Source organism: Crocodylus siamensis, chromosome 5, assembly GCF_052110815.1.
Source record: "Crocodylus siamensis isolate JL-2025a chromosome 5, ASM5211081v1, whole genome shotgun sequence".
In the NCBI taxonomy this organism is placed as follows: domain Eukaryota; kingdom Metazoa; phylum Chordata; order Crocodylia; family Crocodylidae; genus Crocodylus; species Crocodylus siamensis.
Window position 1 is genome coordinate 178,065,275 of NC_143399.1, and position 25,247 is coordinate 178,090,521.

A 25,247-nucleotide genomic window follows, 5' to 3' on the forward strand; every position below is an offset into this window, starting at 1 on the left:
CCTTGAAATAACTATTTCAATTGGCCTTCTGACACCACATGTTATCTTTCTAGAGACTGGCAACAATGCTGAGAAATATAGTTACCTCAAGAGGTTAATTTTCTTTTCATCTCTTTAAGCTCATAATGTATCTGTAGTTTTGTATTCAAAGACAACACATTGCTATTTTTGAGAGTAACCCTTATAAATCAAATAACCATTTGGACCATGTTGTAATGAAACAAGTGAAATGAAGTAGGAACTATTATTGAAGACTGATAAATTTGAGGGGGGGGGTTCAACTTAATATTAGAACAGATAACAAAGATGAAAAGAAAAGTAAAATGTTTCAGTAAACATGTTCATGGAAATACATGTAGAATTTTTCTAATGTATACAAGTACTCAAAAGCTAGGATTTCTTATACTAAGCACTGCCATAGAACATTACATTTTGTGGGTATAAATTGCACCTGTAAACGGAAAGGTCAAGCCTTGCTCCGCCTGCAGAATTACTCCTAAATGGAATGTCTTCTTACCCTGATTAGAAATCAACTAGCATAACATTATCAAATAAAATATTAGTAATTTTTAATAATTATCTACATGTGGCCAAATCTATTTCATTGGAACTTTGGAAAACTGTGAATGCTAATGTTTTATAAGTCCCTCTGGGCATTTAACAGGGTGGACTTGGAATTATTAAAATTATGGTGAATGAATCTGAACTGTTAACCTTTAATAATGAGAGATTGAAGCAGGGTTCATTTAAAGTGCCAATGCCATCATTTGTATGTATGTATTCCTTTGCATATTTTTGGACGGAAGGATCAAGATTTCTTTGGAAAAAAATTAAACCCTCCAGCTTTGGCTGGAGTTCATTTCCAACACATTTCCTGATTACTTTGATTTGGCAGGTGCTTCTGTTGAACTAATCATTCTGGGAGAATAAATCTTCCACCGTTGGCAGGAGATCTACTCAACCCCTGCCCAAATTAGCTTCATCTTGGCAGGTATTCTAGTCCAGTGCATTTGGAAGTCTGGACAGGTATCACGTTTTCCAGGGTAGATGTCTTGCTTAACCAAGATCTGCCTTATCTCTAATCAAAATGGCTCTGTGGTAATATGCAACTATAATATATAATTTACATATTAGAATATGTATAATATGTGTACGACATTAGAATGTATAAATGTACCAATCTAAAAGTCATTAGTGCATGAAAGATAAAATAATAAAATAGAAGTTGGTCTCAACTAAACAACTAGTTGAGTTAATTAGCATTTTTAAACCTAACAGGGAATTAAATAAAAGTAGCATTGTCTGCTGCCTATGTATGCTTAAAAGTTTCTGCACTGAGGGAGAACAGAGAAGCTGTGTGGTGCAGTCACTTTACAAGGAGTCTTGTCAGTAGAGGGCAGAATATCACATGATCTCTCTATACAGCCCCATCTTGGAGCTTGCTTTGCTGCTTTCAGCAGGCATCAACAGATTGCTGTTGACTGCCTGCACTTGGTACTGATAGTAGCACACACACTTGTCCTTTTGAGGGCTAGCCATACCACTTATCCCAGCAGATTTATTCCATCCAGGCCAATATAGGCTCTCCAGAATAAAAAACAGGTGTCTCTTCTAATACACTCTGGTACATCAGGTAGAAATTAGTATTTATTGATAAATTACATTTATTTCGAATCATGGAAAATTAGGGTTGGAAGGGACCTCAGGAGTCATCTAGTCCAACCCCCTGCTCAAGGCAGGACCACCCTCAACTATGTCATCCTAACCAAGGCTTTGTATGTATGTCTCCAAGGATGGAGATTCCACAAACTCTCTGGGTAACCTGTGTCAGTGCTTTCTTTACTAATCATCGTGATAGAGTTTTCCTAATATCTAAACTAAAGTTCCCTTGCTTGAGGCCATTGCCCCTTGCTCTGTCATCTGTCACCACTGAGACCAGTCTAATTTCATCTTCTTTGTAATCACCCTTCAGATAGTTGAAGGCTGCTATTAAGTCCCACCTCGGCCTTCTCTTCTCCAGACTAAATAGTCCAGTTCTGTCAGCCTGTCTTTGTTTCTTTTAATGTAATTTTTTTTTCTCTGTATCTAAAAGAAAGTCCTGCAACATCCTGTGCAGAAGTGATGAAAAAAAACTGCTGTATAACTGTGCAGCAGCTAGGGAATCAAACAATATTCTCTAGATTCCCTTTAAGGATTGACAACAAAAACATGTCCCTCTGATCAGTGAGAGTGATGTCCCATCATACAATGCAGAATGAGTAACACAAACTGTGGAGGAACCTGCTTAAGTTTGTAACTATCCCTATTCCTTTTCTTCTTTTTTTCATCAGCTCAGAAAATCAAATAGACCGAGAAAATCTTTCATCCTTTGCAATCACTCATTTCTCTTCTGGCTTGATCCTTGGAAGTCAAGAAAGGTGCTCGCATTGATTTCAGTGGAAATTTGATCAGCCTTCTGGAAAGGAAATCATCTTGACTTCAAGGCACTTGGAAACAGCCATTATTATTTCAGACCAGGAGTATACTTGAAACCTCTAATTGACAAATGTTCTGGCCTGCCAATGTGTCTTGAAGCCATGCACTTAATATCTAGAATATTAAGTTCGACCAGAATAAATAATAGGCTATTCAATAGGAAATCAACAATTAATAGTATTTTTCATGTTTCACTTCTGCTTTGGGGTTACCATCATCTAGTGTTTTCAGTCTGTCAAAACAGAACATGTATGGCTTTACAGTGAATTTTCTACCTTGAAAAGCTTATGTAGAACCAACCTGTATAAAAATTATACAATCAGCTGCCTTTGGAAAACTATTTGTCTTGGCCCCCTTTACATTTTTATTATTTTCTGATATTAAAAAATATATATTTTAATGCAGTGCAAATACCTCAGTATTAATATGTGAGCTAGCCCCCAGCTAACAACATAAATCAAGTGATGAAACCATTTTTGTTTGATGAAATCATTCCTGATACACATGCCTGTTTTGGCAACAAATGAGGTTCCAGGGAGTTCTATAAACCATTAAGCTTGAGAAATATCTGAATTACACTGTAAATATCCTTGCGCATAAGCTATAGAAATTCTGCTTAAACAAGTTAATGAGATATGTGAGAACTCAGTCAGCATTTTCAAAGTCTTTATTAGTGAAAAACTCCTGAGCTGTCAGCTCTGATGGTGTTTCAAATGAATCTCTCCTTTTCTACAGCATTTTTTAAGCTAAATTTTCATCCTGGGGAAAAATTGTATGTGTGTTAATACACACACCATTAATTTACAGTAATCAATTATTAAGCATATTGTTTTCTCACAGAGTACATCTTGCAAAAAAATAAGTGAAAATGCAGGTTTGTTTTTTCCTCCCTGGCAGATGTCCGTAGAAGAACAATTTATGAATATCACAGGGTTGAGCTACAGATGTCAAAGATTACCAATCTGTCAGCTGTTGAGATGATACCTCTACCCAGTAAGTAAAATTAAATATAAACAGATGCCAGGTTTGAAAAATGTAGCATTCTTAATATTTCCCTATAATCTGAGTTTGAAAAACTTCCTTACAGATGAATTGGAGACCACATGTTCTCTTGTATCTGAAATGAGTCTGCAGGTCAGGGTCCTGCAATTTTCAGTAGATCATGAATGACAGCTGTATAGCATTGTTTCCCAAAATCATCATGTCTCTTGTAAGTTTTTATTCATGAAAAAGAAGTAATTTTCATGCTCGAGAGTCAAACACAGAAACTTGTATATGTAGCACATCCCATCTCAAAGGAACATCTACAAAAACATCTTGCAATTCATCAACCTTCTTTGTCCAGTGTTAAACAACATTGTTCAGAAATCTTAGAATTTAAATTGTGAGCTCTAGTACTGTGAGAAATTGAAATGGCTTGCATCCTTTCTCTAATCGAATTACACTACTTGTATGCTTTCCTGTCAGTCTTACTGTCTACGTATTATCTAAATGTGAGTCTACCAGGAATGTTAGACCAGAAAGAGAAAACATTTAAGGAAAGCCTTAATACATAACAGTATGCTAAAAATTTTGTAGCTATACCGAAAAGAGGTTTGTGGAAATGGGATTAAATTTACAAATGCAATACAAATTAAATCCTAAAGGTCAAATGTATTTTCTGTGCTTGCATTTGTATAGTATGAATTGGTAGTCTGTCTTTAATGGGTAACGCTAGTAATCTCTGGGCCTTAAATATGCTTTTGGAAAGGATTTATTTTTGATTTGTAAATGTAGTAAGAATTGTTTATAAGATTAATGTGTGTATTGATTTTTATATATTTATCTGTCTCCCAGCCTGTCTGCAGTTTAACAGCTGTGGTCCATGTGTCACTGCCCAGATTGGCTTCAATTGCAGCTGGTGTTATAAACTCCAAAGGTAAGCCATAAGTTTTGAGCAAAGCAGTGTTCAAATTTCATCCAAATAATGTTTGACCTCATATGATGCAGTGCACAGGAGGGGTTTTTATTAGCAAATCTTATTTGCAGAAGAAAATCCAGGGGAATATTTTTGGCATTTTAATTCATGGAATCTGAAGCATGGGCTTACAATGGAGTTCAGTGGCTCCAATCATCAGCTACACATCAGTATCTGATTTAAGTTAATAAAAGAACGCTAGGAAAGCAGGGTCAAAACCAACTGTTTTTAATGAGGTACAGTTAAAGCCATTATTTCCATAACCTTGGCTACATTTTTAATTTGTTTGGTTTAAATTGTAGAAAAAATGATTTTTTTTTTCTCTTTCAAAAGTTTCTCCTATTGTCACACTTGACTTCATCAACATGCATTTCCCTCCGTACAGACACTAAGTAGAAATAAATTTAGCTATAAACACCTACTTGGTCCCTAAACAGGAGTGAGACTGACATAATGGGGAGATAAAATAAGGAAGTCTTTGAACCTCCAATCATTTAGTGAGTATTTTGATTCTCCTCTACCCTCTAGTTGTTACATTAACTCTGACAGTCAAGTTAGCTGCAAGAACAATTTGAAAGTTATGGAATAGCTGGAGTGTAAAGAACAAAATAATAAGTTTGCAATCTTGGCTTCTGAAAAGTTCTTCAGTTACTGACCTTGAGGGCCTGAATGTACTTAACAACAATTTGGTTATGTAAAATACAGAATAGTTACGAATATTTATTATTCTTGTTCTGTTTTTCAAGCCTGGAAATTGGTTTCAGGAATGTTATCTATAAAGCTGATGAATAATGAAAACAGAAATGGTTATTAGCATTATAAAACTTTGCTGTAATAACAGGTGATGAAAAACTGACAAATAGTTGCCAAAGGTGGTATGGAATTAAATAGTTGTGATTATTTATATTTGCATTTTCTTGAGCTTTGGAGATTTGCAGCAACGCTTATTGCTCTTGGTTAATTTTGCATGAAAGCTCTTGTGATATTGATGTCTAAATTATATTGTGCATCAGGAAGGAAGGCAGAGAGAATAAAAAGAGGTACACCTGTAGTAGGCTGTTTCAGGGAGAGCCTAGCTGGTGAGAAGACTGCAGGCTTTTCCATGTTGCTTGGCTTCACATTTAGGAACATTTGGGGGAAATATGCAAAATGCTAAACTCTGTTGCTTCAAAGACAGTGCACATGGGAATCAGATAGGGTGAGTGCAAGTTAGCCAGGTCATTGCAAGTAGAAAATAGTCCTAAAATAATTACTGCATTCTCTCCCTTTGTATTTTGGTGAGTACCAAATACTTCAACATATTTAGGTTTCCAGAGACTTTGTATACAGTCCTAGTTGGGTAGAAATTGCGTATCAGATCCTCAGCTGGGTTAGTCAGAATCACTCCACTAAAACTCGTGAAATGGATCTTCCCTGATAGCTCCATTAAATACCTCAATGGAGCTCTGTTGATTTATACCAGATGATCTGCTTCAATTTTTAATGTGATTGATTTACTCTAATTAATTTGGTTTGGATTTTATTAATTTCTCATTAGTCTTGTGAACTTGCATTATTTTTATTGCTGATGTTGGATAGAGTTTTCTTCCCATATGTGATACAATAGTTTAACCACAAGAAAGGGAAAAAATACCATCCTACTGGCATAAGAAATTCATAATTTTTCCTTCCTTAGCCCAGTTTTATTGATCATTTAAGTCCTAAACCTGGGCTTCAGTGTCACTTAAGTGATGCACAGGGCTATTTGCAAGAGGGTTACCTTTATTTCAAAGAGTCCTCTTTCTGACTGAAAGAACAAGAGAAGTGCATTCTGTTCAGTCCTGTAGGTCTTTCTGTTTAACAGGAAATTAAAATGGGCCACTGTTAAACTTATTACTCCATTTGAGTCACATGATCTAGGTACAGACATTCAGAAAGCCCGAGGTAGAATCCATCTAAGTGATGCAGTTTTCTATAAGCAGCATACTTTAGGTCGGTAGTGAACAGAACACACATTTGCTGGGGGAAAAGTGGAGCAAATCATAGGCTGGGCTCTGCCATTTCTAAACCAATTTATGTGGCTGCTGACAGATTTAGGAAAAAAAAACAAAAAACAGTTATTTACTGGAAGTGTCATCACATTAGTGTGACCTAGCTTTCCCAGCATCTGTATAGACTGCGCGCTTCAGCAGGACTTTTTGGTCCTTTTATCTAATAGCTGATTCCTCTAACCTAGGATTAGAGTATCAAAAATGGTACTTAAATAAGCACTGGAGATGAGCTAACATCAAACCTCATCATTTTGTAACAAAATTCTTTGTGTGCCCAGAGTTAGATTTCTGTACATGCCCAGAGCCATGTCAGCTGGAATTCAGCCCTAATCTCTCAAATATGATTGAGGCCAACGAACTAGATGCCCCCGGTGCCTGATTTAGTAGTCATTCTTAAAGTATGCCTAACACACACCAACATGGATCAGACAGTTTTTTTAAATGGTGAATGGTGAGATCTTATGTACTATTCTAAGGAAACCAGAAAATAGAAAACCCAGAGTAGGGTTTCAAACCCACACTTTCCACCTCCCACATAGGAAGTATTTCACTATGGAATGAAGAATGTGTTTAAGCATATGTCTATTGCCTTAGTTCAGAATGAGGCTAATGACAAGAACATTTTGTTCCTAGAAGCACGGCACATATTTGTAAAGGGAAATCATTATTCTCTGTCATAATTCTTTTAGGCTTACAGGTAATACTGTCTAGGCAGTTCTGAATAGCTATGTATTTATAGATCTATACTATCAGGTAGTTCTGAGTAGCTACACAGAAAAAAGGCCCAGTGGTATGGAGCATACAAGGTATATGAATGGTAGCAGAAAAGTAATGCAGTACATTGCATTACGTGCTCTTATGCTTGATCTTTTCTCAGTTTGCAAAATCTTTTTTCCACCAACCTTAGATGCTTCATGTGCCATTCTGGCTCAGTACTATTCTTATGTTACCTTGCCACACTTCAAAACTGTGAGAACTTCTTCACCACATTTTCCAGGGGATGTTTAGTTTAAAAGCAGGAGTGTCAAACATCCATTCTGTGGGTCAGATCCATCCCATGGAGCTGCTCTGGCAGGCCAGAAAATATGGACACGTGGTTAGCAGTGGCTGTGTCCTTCCACAGAATCAGGAGTCCTGGGGTCCTAGTAGACATGGGTGTCAGCAGCAGAAGGGCAAGCAAAGACTGTATGACACAGCTCGGTTACCCTGCAGCCACCTGGCCTGACCCTGCTTGTGCACTTCTGTCACAGCAAGCATTTGCCTTGCCTTGCCTTGCCTTGCTCCACAGCCCTGTGGTGGCTGCCACTGCATTGGCCAACATTGCTGGTGGAGCATAAGGTGAGTTTAACACTCTGGATTTAAAGTATGCCAGTCAGTATCACTCCATACCTTAATGAATTCATTCATTCATAAGCAAAGTGGATCCATTTTCAGAGTCAAGTTTTCCTTACTGAATGGAAGTTTAGTATAGTACAAATAAACAATTCCCCACCACACACACAAATGAGATGCTTTTGGGAGATTCACTGCTTTGTTTTATTGCCCACTTCATTTTGTGCATCTTGACAGCATTAGACTCCTCAGAATCATGCACATTCCGTTTCAGCATATATTTTTTAAAATTAGCTTTGGAAAAGTGTTTCACTGCTATTTCTTGTATGATACAGAATTTCTCATTAGACTAGGGTAGCTGACTGTTCTAGTTAGAAATTGCTCAGAGTAGAACATTCTGTGTCCCCACTTTTTTTTACATGTTACTGCTTTTTATTGTAATTTCTGTAAAATAATATCTCTGCGGTGGAAGAGATGCCGTTTGGAAAATATCACATGAAGTATTAACCTGGACATTTTAAAAGTGCTAAGGAGTACGGTGAAAATTAATATTTATAGTTCATTTTGGACTGAGAACTCTAATTTTTTTTTTTCTCAAGTAGTCTGTCCAAAGGAGGCTCTAAGAACACTAAAAGACAGAGCAACCACAATAATCAGCATAAGAACAACTGCAGTGAGTGCTGATTGTGAGCTGCAAAGTGGATAATAATTCCATAGCCTGTCTGAACTGACTGATTCATTAGAAATGGGATACCAGAAAACAGAATGCCATGCCTTGTGCTCAGAGCCTATAATTAAGAGGTAATGAGGATTTAGAGTGATCCCTCAAAGGTAGCATTGAAGTTGGTCATTAGAAAGACCTGCCATTAAGTCCATACTCACTCTTTTAGCTCTCTCATTCCGGAAGTGAGGAAGAAAGATATTCATTTGCCAGTGATCACAAAGCTTCAATGTCTATTACAACCAATCACCAGTGGTAAAGCAGAACAGCTGGGTGAAGCAGTTAGCTGCTATTTTAAAATAAGATTTCTTAGTGCAGTTAAGCATATAACACCAAACATCTTTTCAATATAAATTAACAATTCCATTCCCACAATCCGCTTCTCTTGTAGTTTTTAATATAACAGTTATCAAAAGCTGCCACTACTAAACACTGTTACTAAGTAACATAGTATTTTATGTTGGATACAATTAAAAAAATTGTATTGTGTAACTCATACAACAAAGTACGGTTGCTACAAATATAGCAACTTTATCTGAAGGTTTGATGTTCATGGGAGAGAAATCTATCCTAGCATAAGTGTTCTGGTATGTTTTAGTTATATTCCCTATGTGGGCCACTCTGTTGAAATAAAAATGACTTTATTCTGGCCTAGAGTACCATATACATGAAAGAGTTCTGGTATTCTGGTAAGCAAATTTTCTCCTGGTCAGCCAGGCAGCAGGGAGCGGGAGACTGCTCCCTGCCCCTGGGAGCTGCCTGCTGCCAGGGTGGGCTCAAACACTGGAACCCAGGCAGGGACAGTGTCCCCTTGCCTGAGCAGCAGGGAGCTCCCAGCCCCAGCTTCACAATCACAGAGCTGGGAGCAATCATCTCCCAGTCCCCACTGCAATCATGGAGCTCCCAACCCCAACTCTGCAGGCAGCTCCCAAGGGCAGGGAGCAATTTCCAAGACTCTGTCAGGAGACAGCTGTCTCCTGGTCCTGTGCTCCCTGCCATCTCCTAGGCTAGCACCCAGGGGGAGCCTAGAAGGGGCAGATTGCTGCCATGAGAAGCAGATCTGCTCCCGCTTCCCCACACATGTAGTGGCCTGCCCGGGGTGGGTTTACTCTGTAGTAAATTACTCCAGAGTAAATCCACCCTGGAGCATGTGGAGACGTGCCCAGTAAGTGGTACATTAGTAGTAAGAGAACTTTGTCCGAAAGGGGTGATCAGAGAAGTGAGAGGTGAAGAATAGTACTAGTCCTGTTTTTCGATGAAATTTACATCCGCCGTATAATAATTTATACTGAGCACTTATATTGCCTTTCATCCTTAAATCTTTGTATTTTCTACCAGAAAGACATCATGTTGATTATATACTTATTACAGGTTAGGAATTGGGAGTATCAGAACAGTTAACTTTATTTTACAAAAGTTTTGAAAAATAACTTTACTAACTTTGTGAGCCTCAGCTTTGTGTGCTCAGTCTGAGATTCCCAAAATCCAGTGAAGGACAACCCACAAAACCGTTGCCTAATTATGTGGACAAATTAGACATTAATGCTAAGTATTGTCAACTGACATTGATCTCAACAGAAGTTAAAGATGTCAAACACCTCAGCAAAAGCACTTCTTTAAATATTCCAAGGCCAGCCTCTAAACTTCATTTTTTGCAAGACCTAATAGAGATCCCCCTCTTCCTCTGCCCCCCTCCTCCACTTGCCCTTGGCACTGCTACATCTGCCATCTGTTTATATTTGCTGTGGTCTCCTTATTCAGTCTCATATATTTCCTGTTTAGCTGCCTTGCAAAAGCTTTGCCTTGGCAACATGCATGTGCTCTAATTTTCTTCTTAGCCTTAGGCAAGTATTATAGAAAAATAGGCAGATGTGTTACATGTTTTGGATAGTCTTCTTGTGTTCTGTTACTTTTTAAAAAATTATTTAGTATCTCTCCTGGCATAATTGGCAGGCCATTCTAATTTTGTTATAGTATAAATGTGATGATTTCACTGTATTCTTGTGACTATGCAGTCAGACAGCCAACCTACAGTAATTATGTATTTTATGTGCTGCCCTTCCCATGAAATACCGAGGGCAGGATATAATAAAGGGCAAAATAACTTATACAGAACAAAATAAAAAATTAAAATAAGATGGTATAACAACAAAAACCACCCCCACACACACAAATTCAGAGAAAATCCACCTCCCCCCACCCATTCCTGTTATCCTGTCCTTCACCTATGAAATAATCCACCTCCTGCTCAACTTTGGCTACTCAGACCCATTCATTAGTGTCTTAAATTATTTTTTCTTCCCATAATTCCTCCCATCCTACCTGCTTTCTGTCCTCTGTCTTGCAACCAAGGGACTCCCCTTCCTCACTCTTAATACTCCCCCACCCCAAAATTGATACGCCTCCCTCTCTCACAGGAGGGCAGTGGCATCTTTCCGATATTTAAAGGAACCATCAAATGATCTAGTCTAACGCCTGTATAACCCAAGCCACTGAATTTCATTTTGACTAAAACATATCTTACAGAGAAGCATGTAATTTAAATCTTCAGAATTAATTGCTAGGAACAGATGTTGCATTTGTCCCTGGATAAGTTGTCTGTGTTTATCCTAGAAAAGAAATATCCTGGAATTGGTGTGTACACACATCACCCTTCCAGGGTGATCAGGGTCTAGTGAGTGACTAGATGCAGTGTCACTTTTCTGCTATTGATTGAATGATGTAATCCCAAAATATCTGTTCAGATGCACTTGGCAGTGTCCCAGAATGAACTGTTAATGCTTCTTCTCTCATGATCCTTTTTATTTATTCTCCAAATAAGGGACATGGGTATCTAAATGACTGCATTTTGTCCTAGGATAACACTGCACTTTGTCCTTGGGACAAATGTGATGTTTGTTTGTAGCCCAAGAGATGGAGAATTCATCCCAAATTTAAGAGACAACACTATTTTAACAATGTATGAGAGTGAAAGCTGTTCATTAAGAGTGCAAAATGACCCACAAAGTGTTCCATTTTTTTGGTATTTAGGGGTGTAAAGCTGTGCAGAAACAGAAGCCCTTAGTGTTTGCACAGGTATGGTGGCATGTACCTTAACATAGACTGCTTCAAATTAGCTCTGATTTCCCAGTCTGTGGGAATGGGTAGAATTAAGTAGCATCACAGCTGTTTATATTACCTTTTTGTGCTTAACCAATGTTTCTAAAAATGTCTTGATACACTCTACACCTGTACAGCCTGAGTGTCAGAGATGTCATTTTTGAGGAAGTTTTGAGAGGTTCCCCCCCTCATGGAACTTTGCCATTAAATTATCTGTTCAGTTTCTACAGCTTGTTCACACTAATGAAATAATGAGTTCCCCTGAAAATAATTAACTTTAATTGCCCAGGAAAGAAGTTGTGTTTGTTAAGTTTAAAAACGGTAAGCACCAAATTAGTATGGAAAATATAAAGCTCAAAAGACCAAGGAATAAGAAATAGCTGTGTTAAAAAAAAATCAGTATAGATTTATATTCAAATATTGTCTGTGGTGTCATTTGTAATGGATTTTAAGTAAGCCTCAGATGTCAGCAGTGGAAAGGAACTATTGAATTTTAGTGGTCTTAAAAATAATTTGGCCACACAGGTCTCAAGTTCCTTATCCACCCTAAAATCAGATTCTACCTACCTTAATTACTGATGCACTTCCCTTTCAACTATAGAGTCAGAGCACCTCATGAACCTCACAGTCCTAATGTGATCCTACCCCCTGTAAACAGTCAAGTACTATATTGTTCCCACTTTAGAGACTGGGAAGTAAAGTGCTGAGGAACTACGGGCTAGGTCTGGACAAGAACTCATACAATTAATTTTCACTTTGGCATTTAAATTCAAAATAGATACCCTCAAAACCCACATTCAGAGACTGCCTTATGTAGTAGGCACTTGGGCTGGGGACAGACATTACACATAAACTGGCTTAAATGATCAGAAACTGGTTCAAACCTGTAACAGAACAGGTGTTCAGTGCACATGCACCAGTTTGAAAATGTTTGAAACCAGTTTGAGATAAACTTGATTGATCCAACTAAACTGATTTGGGTCAAACTGGTTTATGGAATGTCTGTCCCACACCCCATCCTGGCTTAACTTAAATCAGAGTCCCCCAGCATCCCAGAAGCTTTGCAGCCCTGGGCGGATTGCTCTGCTTCAGAGAGCTGGGCTGGCCCCTCCCCTCTGCTGCCTGGCTGCAGCTCCAGCAGAGATGGCAGACACAGTGGTGTCTGCCTGGCTTTCCCATGCTGCCTCCCCTCTCCCACATGGATCGTAGCCAACACATGGTAAGCTAGCTAGTGCTGAGAGGTGTCTATGTAAGGCAGACAAGACAAAGGCAGACAAGATGGTGTCCGTTTAGAGCTTTTTGAAGCTGAAACAAAAGCTTGAACTAATGAGAGAGGCTTTTGTTTTCTTGATGGGCTGATAAACACTGTGTTAGTCCCTGTGTAACACCCTGCTATGTAAGTAAATGCTGTGTAACTCCCTGCTGGCTCCCTTGCAGATCAAGAGCAGTGAGAGGGAAGGGAGGAAACCCCTCCCTGATCAGACATAATCAGAGCCTCCTGCCGGGGCCTGGCCACACTTCACCTCAGCTCAGCACTATGTAAGGGAAGGAAGGGATGCTCTAGCACCCTCCAGCTTTTAGCCTGAGCCACTGCAGGCATGTGCCTGAATTTCTTCAGTCCAGAAGGGATGTCTGTCAGTTACAAACTGGTTCAGCCTAGCCAGGTTAGACTAACCTGAAGAGACAGAATCAACTCAGGCTCAGGCTTTTTGAATGTCTGTCCCTAGTCTTAATGTCTGTAGGTGTCTAAATTTCCATCTGTAACATTCCCTAGGTGCCAAAAAATCTGCTTTAAGCATACGTATATCTGTCTCCGCAGCCAGATGTCCATAACCCATCCGGATCCACAAGCTAGGGATTCCTCTTCCTATCTTTCAGAGATCTACCAGGCCCTGAAAAAGAAGTTGCCCCATCTTCTCTTTAAATTAGCAGGCTATTTAGGCTGTTGGAGACCTGGGTTCAATTACCTTGTATTCCTGCAAGGATTTGAGCCTGAACCTCCCATTTCTTAGGAGAGTGCCCTGCCTACCACAGTGTAGTGTAAGATATTCCCAAATGTGGAAAAGGAACATTCTAATTTCCTCCTCTTAAAAATCTTTCAGTTCACATGGAATGACATTCAATAATCCAGAGAGAGAGAGAGAGAAAGCTTCTTTGGTGTAATGACTGGGGCACTCACTTGAGAGGGTAGAGAACTAGGTTCCAGTTTCTGATCCAAGGAACTTTATATAAAATATCCCACTTGCCTTTTTTTTATACTTGATATACCAGAAGAGGATTCAGGGTTGTGGTTTCTGAATGGAGGAAGGGAGCAGGTGCCCAAATCTAGGATTTGGAAAGGGGTGGGGGTGCGGGACCAACCACCCATGCTGCATGATTCTCTTGTAGAGCAAGAAACTGAACCTGGGAGTATTGAACCTGGGTCTCAGAACTCCCAAATTAGCACCTAAGCCTTCAGATCTTCTTTCAGTAGAGTCTGGTGTGTCCACAGAGAATGTTAAATTTAAGCCATTGGGTCGCAGTTTAGGAAAGCACCAGTTTTCATTTTGGGTGCTTAACTAGTCACTTAATATTAAGCATTTCTTTAATATTAAGGACATGCTTAATTGTTTCTGGAGTTTGAATGAACTTAAGCATGTGCCTCAAGTGCTTTTATAAATCTGGGCCATAGAGATAAGAAACGATGAAACAAATTATGCAGTTTTGGCTAGAATGCTGTCTCATTTAATCATGCATATCAGTAATGGCACAGTTATGTACGCAGTAAAGTTGTTGTTATGTTTTATGTAAGACATTCAGTTGCCAAGTTAAAAGTGGGAAAGGTTTCTGATAAGGGCAGTAGTGATTTCACTGAAGTTCTGATGTTTTCAAGTTTTCTTCCTTGCAATCATTGCATCTCCCTAAACCATTAATGAAAAAATACATTATTTTGTGATAGAGACATTGTGAAAATAGGGGAAACCATGTTTTGGAACTTGCTGATCACAGGAAAAGGTATTTAACCTCAAATGCTGTTTGATATTTTTGTGGAGTTCCCCATACAATATCTCCAGGTCTATACAGAAAACAGTTCTTTATTCTTCTATATCTAGACCTTCTTGTTTGTTTGATCTTCTTTTCAATAGGCATTTGAAAGAGAGATTCATGGCAACAGCAGCATAAACCATGGCAGTCACAGGGATTAATGCAGCCATTGCTCACCCCCATTCCCCTCTCCTCCCCCACTGCTGGCCCCTAGCCCCAATGGGACTCTGTGGTCCAGATTTTGACAGCAGGCCCCATGGCCGCATGCCCTACCCCGTGAAGTAGAAGACCTAAAATACATTTAGTCTAAAGTTTCTCAGCTTCAGAGCAGTGGGATTCCCTTTCAGTAGGTAAAACAATGGCAAAAAATATCACTGGTCTTAAGACAGAATTTAGCAAATTCGTGAAAAGGATAACATGAAGTGGCAGATAACTCAGAAAGGCCAATCCTATGTCTTCATATTCCTAACTATTCCTATGAACATGGCTCTCTTTTAATCACTTACATTTGGGTAACTTGTTGGGGCTTTCTCTTTCTGTTTACTTTTCTTGTGCATCTAATCATTTCAATGTGGAATTTGAGGCAAGGCAGGAATGTACCCATTTATACTAAGAATATGTGTATCCTAGCCCAGCTTGCTGGTTGGCAAAATGCTGGCATTACAAAATCAGGTGCAGTATCTTAACAACTGAATTACAGAAGAAAAAAAATGAAGAAATGGTATGAACTCAGTAAACCACTAAATGGGAACAAACCTAATCTAATAAATTATTTTATTTCTCATTTGCATATAAATCTAATCTTAAATATCTTTATAAGGAGTAGAGATTTCAAAGAGTATTTCATAAAACGCAGTAAGTACTATCTCTGCACAGCAGTTTATGAAAACCACATTAAATTTGCTGATCATTTTACTAAATGAGACAACATGGAAAAAATTGTCCTGGTTCTCTAAAACTAGCATTACAGTTGCATTGGGTGCATCTATACATGCACTTTACTGCAGAGTAGACTAATTGTCTCTGCAGTAAAGTTTCACAGTCTACACATGCTGGTATTAGGGTGCAGCAAATTAATTCTGCTATAAAATAGCACTGTCAGGGACTACTATCTTATGGTGGAGTAATTACATGCAATCAAACATATGTAGACTGTGACAGGCTGGCTGGGACATGAGACTTCTAAAGTGTGGGGGCTGCTTACCACCTAGCCCCTGTATCATCCTCATGCCTCAGCCCACCCCTGTGCTACCTGATGCTGCTGCCCAGGGCTAATCCCCCAGGTCCCCTGACAGCCCGGGGCTGCTCCATCCTGTCTCAAAGTGCCACGGTCCCAGGCACACATGCAGATGCTGTTCCTGGGAGCAGCTGACTAGGGCACAAACTTTACCGGAATTTATTTCTGCACATTAGTTGCACACATAGATGCACCTATTGAGAGTTAGTGCATGATGCAAAAGTGGTTTGAAGTAAAAACCCAACAGAGTTCTCATATCTGTGCCAAACATGCCAAGCTGTTAGATCAGGTAAAACTCACTCTATGATAAACTGAAAATAATATTAGTGTTTTGGTTTCTTTTAAATGTGGGGCTAATTTCTGTCCTATTATGCAATAATCTTATTGAAGTTAATGAGGCCTTCATATAAGTAAATTATAGTCCTTCATCAAAGTGGGTGTTTTAAGTTCAGTGCCTTGCTTACTTATGTTTTTAATACTGTCTTGACATGGAGATAGGTTCTCTTAATCAAGTGCAACAAATATAGTCAGGAATGTGTGAGGAAATTTGGCAGTCCATGATATGCTGCTGATAAAAAAGATAACTAGATCCATATTTTATGGAGTAGAAAATTGCTCTACACCCAACATCTTTAAATCCTTTCCAAGCAGCCTTTTTTTTCCTAGTATGACAAGCTAATTTGAACACATGAAGTGAACAAAACTGGAAGGAAATTAGCATTCAATAATTGAGAAATTTGTATGCGTGACAAACCTGATGGGAGTAAAACAAGAAAAGAAAGCAGCATAGTACTGTTTAATGAACAAAGTATCATGCCAAACTGAAGTGAACCTAGTGTTCTTTCATTTGAAATGTGATGAAAGAGGTCTTGTGAGACATTAGAAATAGATCTTCCCAAATGGGATTGTACCTTGAAGTCTGTGTAGCTTGAGTGAAATTCTCTCATTTATCAGTCCACATGATCGTGATTACTAAAATTTTATACTGAAAGTTAGCTTCAGCAGATGAGCTAAGTTTTCATTGGGATATACACTTTGATAATGGTAGATCAATAAAGCAGATCTTCTGCTAAATGGAAATTGTGCAGCTTTTAATATTAGATGGATTCTGTGCAACCATTGAAACTTGCTGTGAATTCCACTGGATGTGGATTGTCTGGTCAAAAGCTTATTTATCAAATTATACTATATGCATAGCTCAGATATGGTCCACACACAATTATCTTCTCAGGTTGAACAGCATTTTTCTGCACTGTTGGCTTTTTCTTCCTTGTGAGTTCCATTCTTCAAGCCTTATATATTCTTCTCCAATCTTTTTGTGTTCTGATCACTGATAATCCTCAGTTTCCACATACTGGGAATAGGTATCTAAATAGACTGCACTGCTTTGTTTACAGTTTGTTCTCATCTCATTTAATTAGTAGATAGGTTCATGACTCGATGATCTCCCGAGGTCCCTTCCAGCCCTAATGTCTATGAAATCTATGAAATAATAGTCCAAGCTAGGATCCTGCCCATCACATTGTAAGGTAATATCACTGAGGAGGCTTTTAAAAATATTATTAACAGACTCCAGTATTTTCTTCAAGTAAGAACTCTGCTCAACACTGAACAGTTGTCTAAGAAATGAGAACTCGAGTCCCAAAGCCCTCTGTGCTTTAGTTTTGTACTTGTCTCTAGAAAATTGGGGAAAAAATGGCCAAAGTCACCCCCCCTCTAAAAACTTAATCTTGTCATAGTGTTGCTGTTAAGAATAATTTTCACTGAAAAAGGATAATGATAACTACACACACCTGGAAATAAGACAACACCAATATTTTTGTATTAAATTGGTCATATTTAAGATTATATTATTATTGCTATTTTTACTTTCTATTTTTCTATCACTTTTTTCTCATAGTTAGTAGAGGTTTGGGGAATTTTTAGTCTTTGCTTACATTATCTTCCCGGTGATGTTGCTTTTGAGGCCTTAGGGGCTTGGAGTCTTAGAAAGTACCTTACTATTTTCCTCACAATGTATCTGAACATTTGTGTACTATGTATTTCTGCCAAGTAGCTGTGCCAAGACTATGGAATGATTATTAACCTTACTGTTTTCAGAACTAAATGTAAAATCTATCTCATTGACTGTTTTCTCTAAATAGGCCTCTCAAATGCATCATATTTTTTATGTTTTATGTTTTATAATATATGTGTGAGCAGATTTTCAAATAGCAATTCAGTGCTTAAATCACATTGACAGACATTTAGCCAAATGGGCTTCTGTCTCTGATTTGTATCTTTGAAAATGTTAATCTTTCTTGGCTGGTTTACAAGAAAGATTAAAGTTTTGTGAATACTTTTCATGGAAGGCCATTAATTAAAATGGTGATGTACACTGTTGGTGTGCCACTGGATATAGCTGCAGCCCTCAGCGGGCAGGTGCCTTGTGGGTATCCAGTGAGGAGGTAGGACTCACCTGATTCAAGTGCTTGCCTGGATTGCCTGCTTCACACCTGCCACATCTTAATGTTGAATGTCACTTAGTCAGGAGGTGGCCTACCAGCAAAGCACTCATCCTCTGGGTCCATCAGGCCAGTCATTTTTGTGGAGCTCCTACCTCTCCTTACACCCCATCCACACAACAACCAGATGGAACCATGGTGGTTGAATCTAGTATCCAGGTCTGAGGGCGACAAATGTTCTGGCTTCAAGGCCACTAAGCCAAGGGTTATCTCTGGATTGGGTCCAATAGGCAATACTGCCAACTGTCACTCAAGGCAAGGCCAACTGTCTGTTGGTATTCACTAAAACTTCTAGAAATTAAATCAGGTGAATGTCCCAGTCTTGGGGGCCATTAAGACCAAGGATCCCAGGCCTCTAAAGTAAATGAAGGCTGTAATTGAGTGAATGTTCTCTATTGTCCGAACCACTTGCCCAATCAAAAACAAAATTAAATTAAATAAGAAATCTTCAGCTGAGTCAATTGATCTCATAACTTTTTAGGAGTCACTCAACTAAACAAGTAAAGTTCCCTGGATCTCTTGCAGATTCCATAGACCCTCTAGTTGAGGGCAAATCTTTGGCTGTGCCTGTAGTTGATCAGCCATGGTTCACACTCATGAAGCTTTCCAAGAGTGTTGCATGAGCCTTACTTAGTAATCATGATTCAAGCCCATCTGGGGAAGACAGTTTGCTCCCCCCAAAAGGGATTATTGAAGCTGGCCATGCCTGTGCTTCCTGCTGAGAGGCAGAAAGAAAAAGAAAATTCCTCCAGAGCCTCTGAAGGCAACAGACTTCAATGGGTGGTGAGTGGGATTACCAGGGGCTCCTTCAACCTCCTAGATTTAGAACCAGCCCCTTTTCCTGTCCTCGAGGGGTCTGGCTGCCGGGCCAGGCTGCATTGCCTGGCCCAGCGCCTTTGCTTCTCAGTCCCGCCCAGCTTCTGGTTGTGCCACTGCACTGAAAATACCCCTGTGGCCATGGTGGGGCCCAATCCAGAGGGGGCAGGAGCTGACAAAGTGATGTTTTTGCTGCCAGTGTGAGCCCGCCACTGCCTCGAACCCCGTGACCTGGGGTAAATTTCTCTTAGCCCTTACCAAGCTTTCCTCAGGGCCCGTTCCCTCTCCCTCACATACACCAAGGTAAGTATGTAGTTAGTATAGTTCTTTTTAACAGAAACATCATTATTACAGCATTGTTATCATTATGTTACACACAGGTACATTTTTTATCACTAACTTATTACAATAGAAAAATAATACAAAATACCTAGTCTTTGATAATCCATTTATATCTGGAACAGCAATTTCCACATCAGACAAATATCTCTGAAGTCTCAGTAGGTTAGAGCTAGGACTTAGTTCTTCATTGTTTGCTTATCCTGGGTGTGCAAAAGGCAAAACCATAAATGTGTCCTGGCTCTATTAACCTGGCATACTCAGATCAAATAATCATTTGCTGACAGAATTACAACTTGCTCAGTCATAGAGCAAATTCTACCATCAAACTCTTTTAAGCATGTTCATTACCATGGCTGGCTTGAACAACAGCAAAGTTTGAATTGAGGCATGTTGCTTCTTAAGACGTTGACCGGTTCACTCACATTCTATATAAAAGGGTTACAAAATGTAGGGTATAACCATGGTAGTTTTGATAAAGTTAACCCAGAGGGCTATTAGTAGTGCTGTCCACTATTATAAATTTGACTTTTAGCAGAAATATTCTATTCCTACAGCTGGTTGATTAAGATAGGTGTCACAAGGACAGTCTAATTCATTCTTGAGTGGATGGTGATTGTCCCACAATGATGCCCCCACCTCCAAAATACTGAAAAATAACAAGTATCAGACTTTGAAATAATGTCCAGGGACATTAGAGCAGAGTGATGATGAATAATCAGGAGTTTCTATTTTGGAGATTAATAATATGGAAGTGGAGGAATGTGGAGGGAAAGTATAATTGTTTATATAAATAAGAACTGCTTTTAAGTAAAAAATAAATGTTCTGCAGAAGCAGCTCTTCTAGACATACAGCTAAATATTTCTAATTAAGTTAGTTTCTTCCTGTAACATCAGCAATAATGACAGAAGAGTAACCATTTAGCTTAGATGGAATCATTTTCCTATTGCTGTCTCTCCATTATTCATATTCAGTAACTCACAAAACAATTTGGCTAGCATTTCAGTACATACATTCCATTCTGCTTAGATGGACTGAAATAAAATAGTCCACATAACTGCCGTAAGAACTACAGATATCTTTATGGTTCCAGTTTTGGCCATCTCAAAACTGTAGACAAATATAGGTCAATTGTTTGATACTTTCAGTTTGAAAAATGAAATTTCAAGACCAGATTCACAAGTTCTAAGCACAGGCAGTCAAAAAACCTGAGGCTGAATCAATTCAATCTTTGCAAGTTAGTCTAAGCTGCCTAGATTGAACTGAGAAGCAAGTGAACAGATATTCACTTTTGATTCTGGAAATGAAGCCACTTGCCTGCAGTGGCCCAGGCCAGAAGCCAGTGGGCACTAGAACATGCTTCCCTGCTCAGTTGGAGCAGACATCTTGGGCCAGGGCTAGCCTGCCTACCTTGTGAGGAGGGGTTTGCAGGGGAGGTACAAAGCATCCTGGGATGCTGGGGGACTAAGAGTTGACTTGAATGTGGAGGGGGTCTGGGCTAGAACTGATTCAGTAAAGTCTGATACTACATTTGTCCAGGTTTATCTTAAACCTGTTTTCAGCCATTTTGAAAGTGGTTTATGTGAACTGAACTTCTGTTGTGTTACAGATTTGAACTGGTTTCCAGTAACTTACGTTGGTTTATACATAACGTCTATCCCTAGCCTACTTGGGCAGAGTAGTAGTGGTTCCCTTTTATCCGGTAGCCCATTGGGTAGAAAATCCAGCCATGAATGAAATGAAGGACCAAGGTTCAGTGCTGCTGTCTGCGTGCAGGGATTTGTACATACATCTTCCGTCTGTTAGGAAAATATTTTATATAAGATTAAATGGTATTGACAGGAAATACTGACAGCTTGTTTACCCTAATGGTACTTAAGGGCAGACAGGTTTAAATGTCCTTAGGCAAGGGAAAGACTTGTAGGTCAGTGTTCTAATAAGTGGGCTTTGGGGTAAAAATATGGAACCTCTTCAGATTTGTTGATCTAGTCTTTGTTACATTTGCACAAAAAAAGAAGAAAATATTCAATTTCATGACAAATGGAATATTTAATTCCGCCAAGATGCCATTTTTAGGTTGGTGGGCTGTTTCTGTTTCATGAAAATAAGCAATTACGTTGCATTAATTCAAAACATTTTTTGTTAATGGTCAGTTCAGTAGACAAGCAAAAAACCCAATTATTTGTACAGTCCTACTTTCCACGTTTCCCATCATCACAAAATCTGTTTTTCTTGCGGTTAAGTTGAGTGGCCAACATATTTCTAACTTTTCTTGAAGACTGACATATTAAAATTGTGCTTCTGAAAAGGACTTTAAGTTCATATTGGTCCAGTAGTTCTCCAAAAATTCCTCTTTAAAAAAGAGAAAATAAATGGAGACATTTCTTGGCAATCCACACTACTTCATATATATGTTGATTAAATAAAATATCAATTCCATCTTAGATTCTATGATTAGTTGATTTTAGGTAAACCTGAAGCCTGTACAACAGTACATTGATTCAGAAAAAGATCAAAGAAGACAATCTTCTAATTTACATAGTTCATTCTTCTCTAAACGTGCATTTAGAATGATTTGTCCAATATGGTTTTGGATTTTCAAGAAACGGGGATTCTATAAGCATTTCTCTTTAAAAGCAAATCTAGTTTCAGAAAATGTATCTCTATTCACTTATTTTTCTTCTATCTTTAGGTTCCTAACCCCCCAAAATCCATTTCTACTAAACCCTTACAATATATGTATTATCATATAGAAATGATAAAACCATTTTCTTTCCACCTTCTATGTACCACAGTGAATATTAATCTGTGTGACTAATGAAGAAACTGATAAGCCCCAACTGTTCTATAATTCTTCAGTAATCCATTCTGACTGTTCTTGCCAAGTGTTGTCTTACAGTTTGTCTGTGCTCGCTTTAAGATTAAGGGTGAGATGGGTGGGAGGAGAAACAAACGCCTTTCTCAAATTCAAGTCAGCATCTAAACACTGTTTTTCAGCCCTTTTGTTTCATTAGTCCACAGTGGGTGCGTCTACATGTGCTCTTGACTGTGCAGTTGTTACTGCATTGTCCTGGCACCACACAGGTCATTTCTGGCACCACACAGTGCCACATGGGTTGCTCTTGGCACCGCAAGTCTTATTGCTACTGCACACTAGTGGCAGCATTATGGTTCATGCCTGCCGACACTACATCACCATAGCTCATTTCTACTGCGACATAGTGTCTCATGTAGACACACCCTAGGTTGAGTAATTCATTGAATCTTGCTAGCAGTCTTCTATGCTTTCCTGTCTAATTTATCCATGCTCTTCCATATATACAGCAGCATGAATACCATCACAATGGTATGTATGCCTAGCAAGAAAATGTTACCTATTCCAGGTGAGTGCCTAACACACCTCTTAAAATTGGGTTGATGAATGATGAGAATATTATATATATTGTACCTCTCCCTTGCAGCTCCCATATTTTCACTCATCTAATAAAAATTATTATTATTCCTGCAGTCTTTTTCTTGTTATAGCTAAAATATCTGTTTTATGTTTTAATGTTTTAGGATTTAAATGGGTAGAAAAATCCTGCAATAGGAGACTGTTTCAGTGATTCATCTTTGAAGCTTGTCCTGTTGGTCTTTCTTCCTTGGGGAACGATAGGTCAGTTGTCTGGGGTTAGAGTGTGTGAAAGCACCTTGAAGGGCTCTGTGTCATAATGCACCAAGAATATCAGTGGCTTTGAGATAGGAAGTTTATGGCTACAGATATAGTAGGTTTTATACAAAGAGCCAGGTTTAGATGGTCTCCAATATCCCAGTAGAATCCGTGGCCGTGTCCAGATGAATGTGGACGTGTGGTATGTGGTGCTGAAACCCCATTTGTGATGCCACACACTGTGCACGCAGGTGTTCCCTGTGCTGCTACTTTGCAGTGCTGGGGGGAGGGGAGAAGTTTGACCCTGGTAAATCCTGGGAGCAAAAAAACCCACACCAAAAAAAAGTGGGGCAGCACAAAGGGAGCTGTGTGTGCCACCCAAAACTAGACCCTGGACATAGGGAGCCATGCTCCAGCTACCTGCCAGGCTCCCTGCTGTAGGAGAGCTGCAGCTGCAGCTCCCTAAGGCCCCAGGGCCCCCTGGTAAGGCTGCTGGGGCCAGCACAGTTGCTGGCCCAACCCCCACCCCTCCCCTTACGCTACACAGGGTAACCTGCAATGCGCCAGAGTGTGCATGGCATGGGTGTTCCCTGGGGACAACTGCTGCTACTTGTCCTTGGAGAAATGCATGTTCTTGCTTGTCTGGACATAGCGTGTGAGAGCAAAACACCTAAGTTTCAAAATGGAGCCTGATTAATTTGTGAACAGAAGTATGTGATATAGCTGGATGTCACCGTAAAGGTACTTTCCAAGTTTATTGTCTATTCTGTCTTCTGAATCCTCAATGCCTTTACCCTAACCACAGATGGACTAATTTTTCAGAAGTTTTGCAGTTGATTCCTTTTATCTTGGGCAACTTAATTAGGGCAGATTTGATGAAAGAAGTTGGGTGCTGAATTGCCTGATGTTTAGGTTCTTGCCCCACAGTGTGGAATCCAAATCACCGAGTTAGATTTGCTAGGACAATACATAGGGTGAATCAGGTATGCTAGAATAGGATTAACAACACCCAGAATGCTGGGAAGGAAGCAGCCTAGAGCTAGGCAATAGGAAATTTTAAGCACAAAGTATGTCTGATATCATAACCCTCTCTAAAGCTTAGACAACTGAGGGCTTTTGGGAAGCACCTGCACACTTTTATAATAAAAGTCAAGAATCCTGTGCCTGTGCCTACAGCTATTGTTTTGGGTAATTGAAGAAGGCTTGCCTGATCCTTTAAAAACTTGGCTGGAGGATGAGGTCATCTTTCCAAGTCATTAGACCACTCGCCCAAGAAGTGAGAGATCTGGGTCCTAAACCATCTTCAGCCAGAGGGATTCTAATCCACATTTCCCACCCAAACTTTGGAAGCTATACCCCCAACCAGAAAGGAAAGCCAAATTCATGGCACCAGAAACATAGCACAGGAGGAATTGTGAGTCTTCAGTTTAATGGCTAGGGCACTCAGCTAGTAGTGGGAAGTCCTTGGGTTCTGGTCCTTGTTTCCAAATATTTTTTTTCTTTTTTTTCCCCCTGTAATCTTCTGACTGCTTGATATATAATGAATAAATAGTCTTGGAAGCAGGGACAGGAAGAGGAGTGAAAAATGTAAGTCCCTCGTCTCAGCCTGGTAGTGAGGGCAGTCTCCTAAACTGTAGGTTTGAATCCTCTAAGCCTAAGGAGGCCACTGGAACTCAGTCTGCCATCTCCTGTGCAAGTGCACTCATCACTAAGCTATTATAATGAAGGAGACACCAATTTCTCCTCTGGCTGTGTTTTTAAATATAAATTGTTCATGAGTGCATTTAGTGAGACGCGTAATCCTCTCACTACATAACAGACATGCTCAAAGCATACCTACACGATTGACTTCCTGAGGGCACTCAGATCTGGCACATAGATGCTCTCTATGGTGCTCTCAGAGAAGGATACTCCCAACGTCACACTACCTATCTGCTTCTGTTTGCACAGGCCAAAGCTGGAAATAAATTGGTGAACCAGCTCCAGAAGCAGCCCTGCTAGCCACTCTTAAGCACATTGGAGACAGATATGGAGAGTGAATACAAGGAGATGCCCCCGGGGTA

The 25,247-nt window shown here is 39.4% G+C and overlaps 1 protein-coding gene across 2 annotated transcripts in view; it reads left to right on the forward strand.

Moving 5' to 3' along the window:
• PLXDC2 (plexin domain containing 2) overlaps positions 1-25,247 on the forward strand; it is a 489,434-nt gene that overhangs the window by 390,472 nt on the left and 73,715 nt on the right. For both annotated transcript variants that reach the window (XM_090047262.1, XM_090047263.1), the window contains 2 exons: positions 3,373-3,468; positions 4,312-4,393. In XM_090047262.1, coding sequence (XP_089903388.1) covers positions 3,373-3,468; positions 4,312-4,393 — 178 coding nt within the window. The remainder of the gene's footprint in view (positions 1-3,372; positions 3,469-4,311; positions 4,394-25,247) is intronic.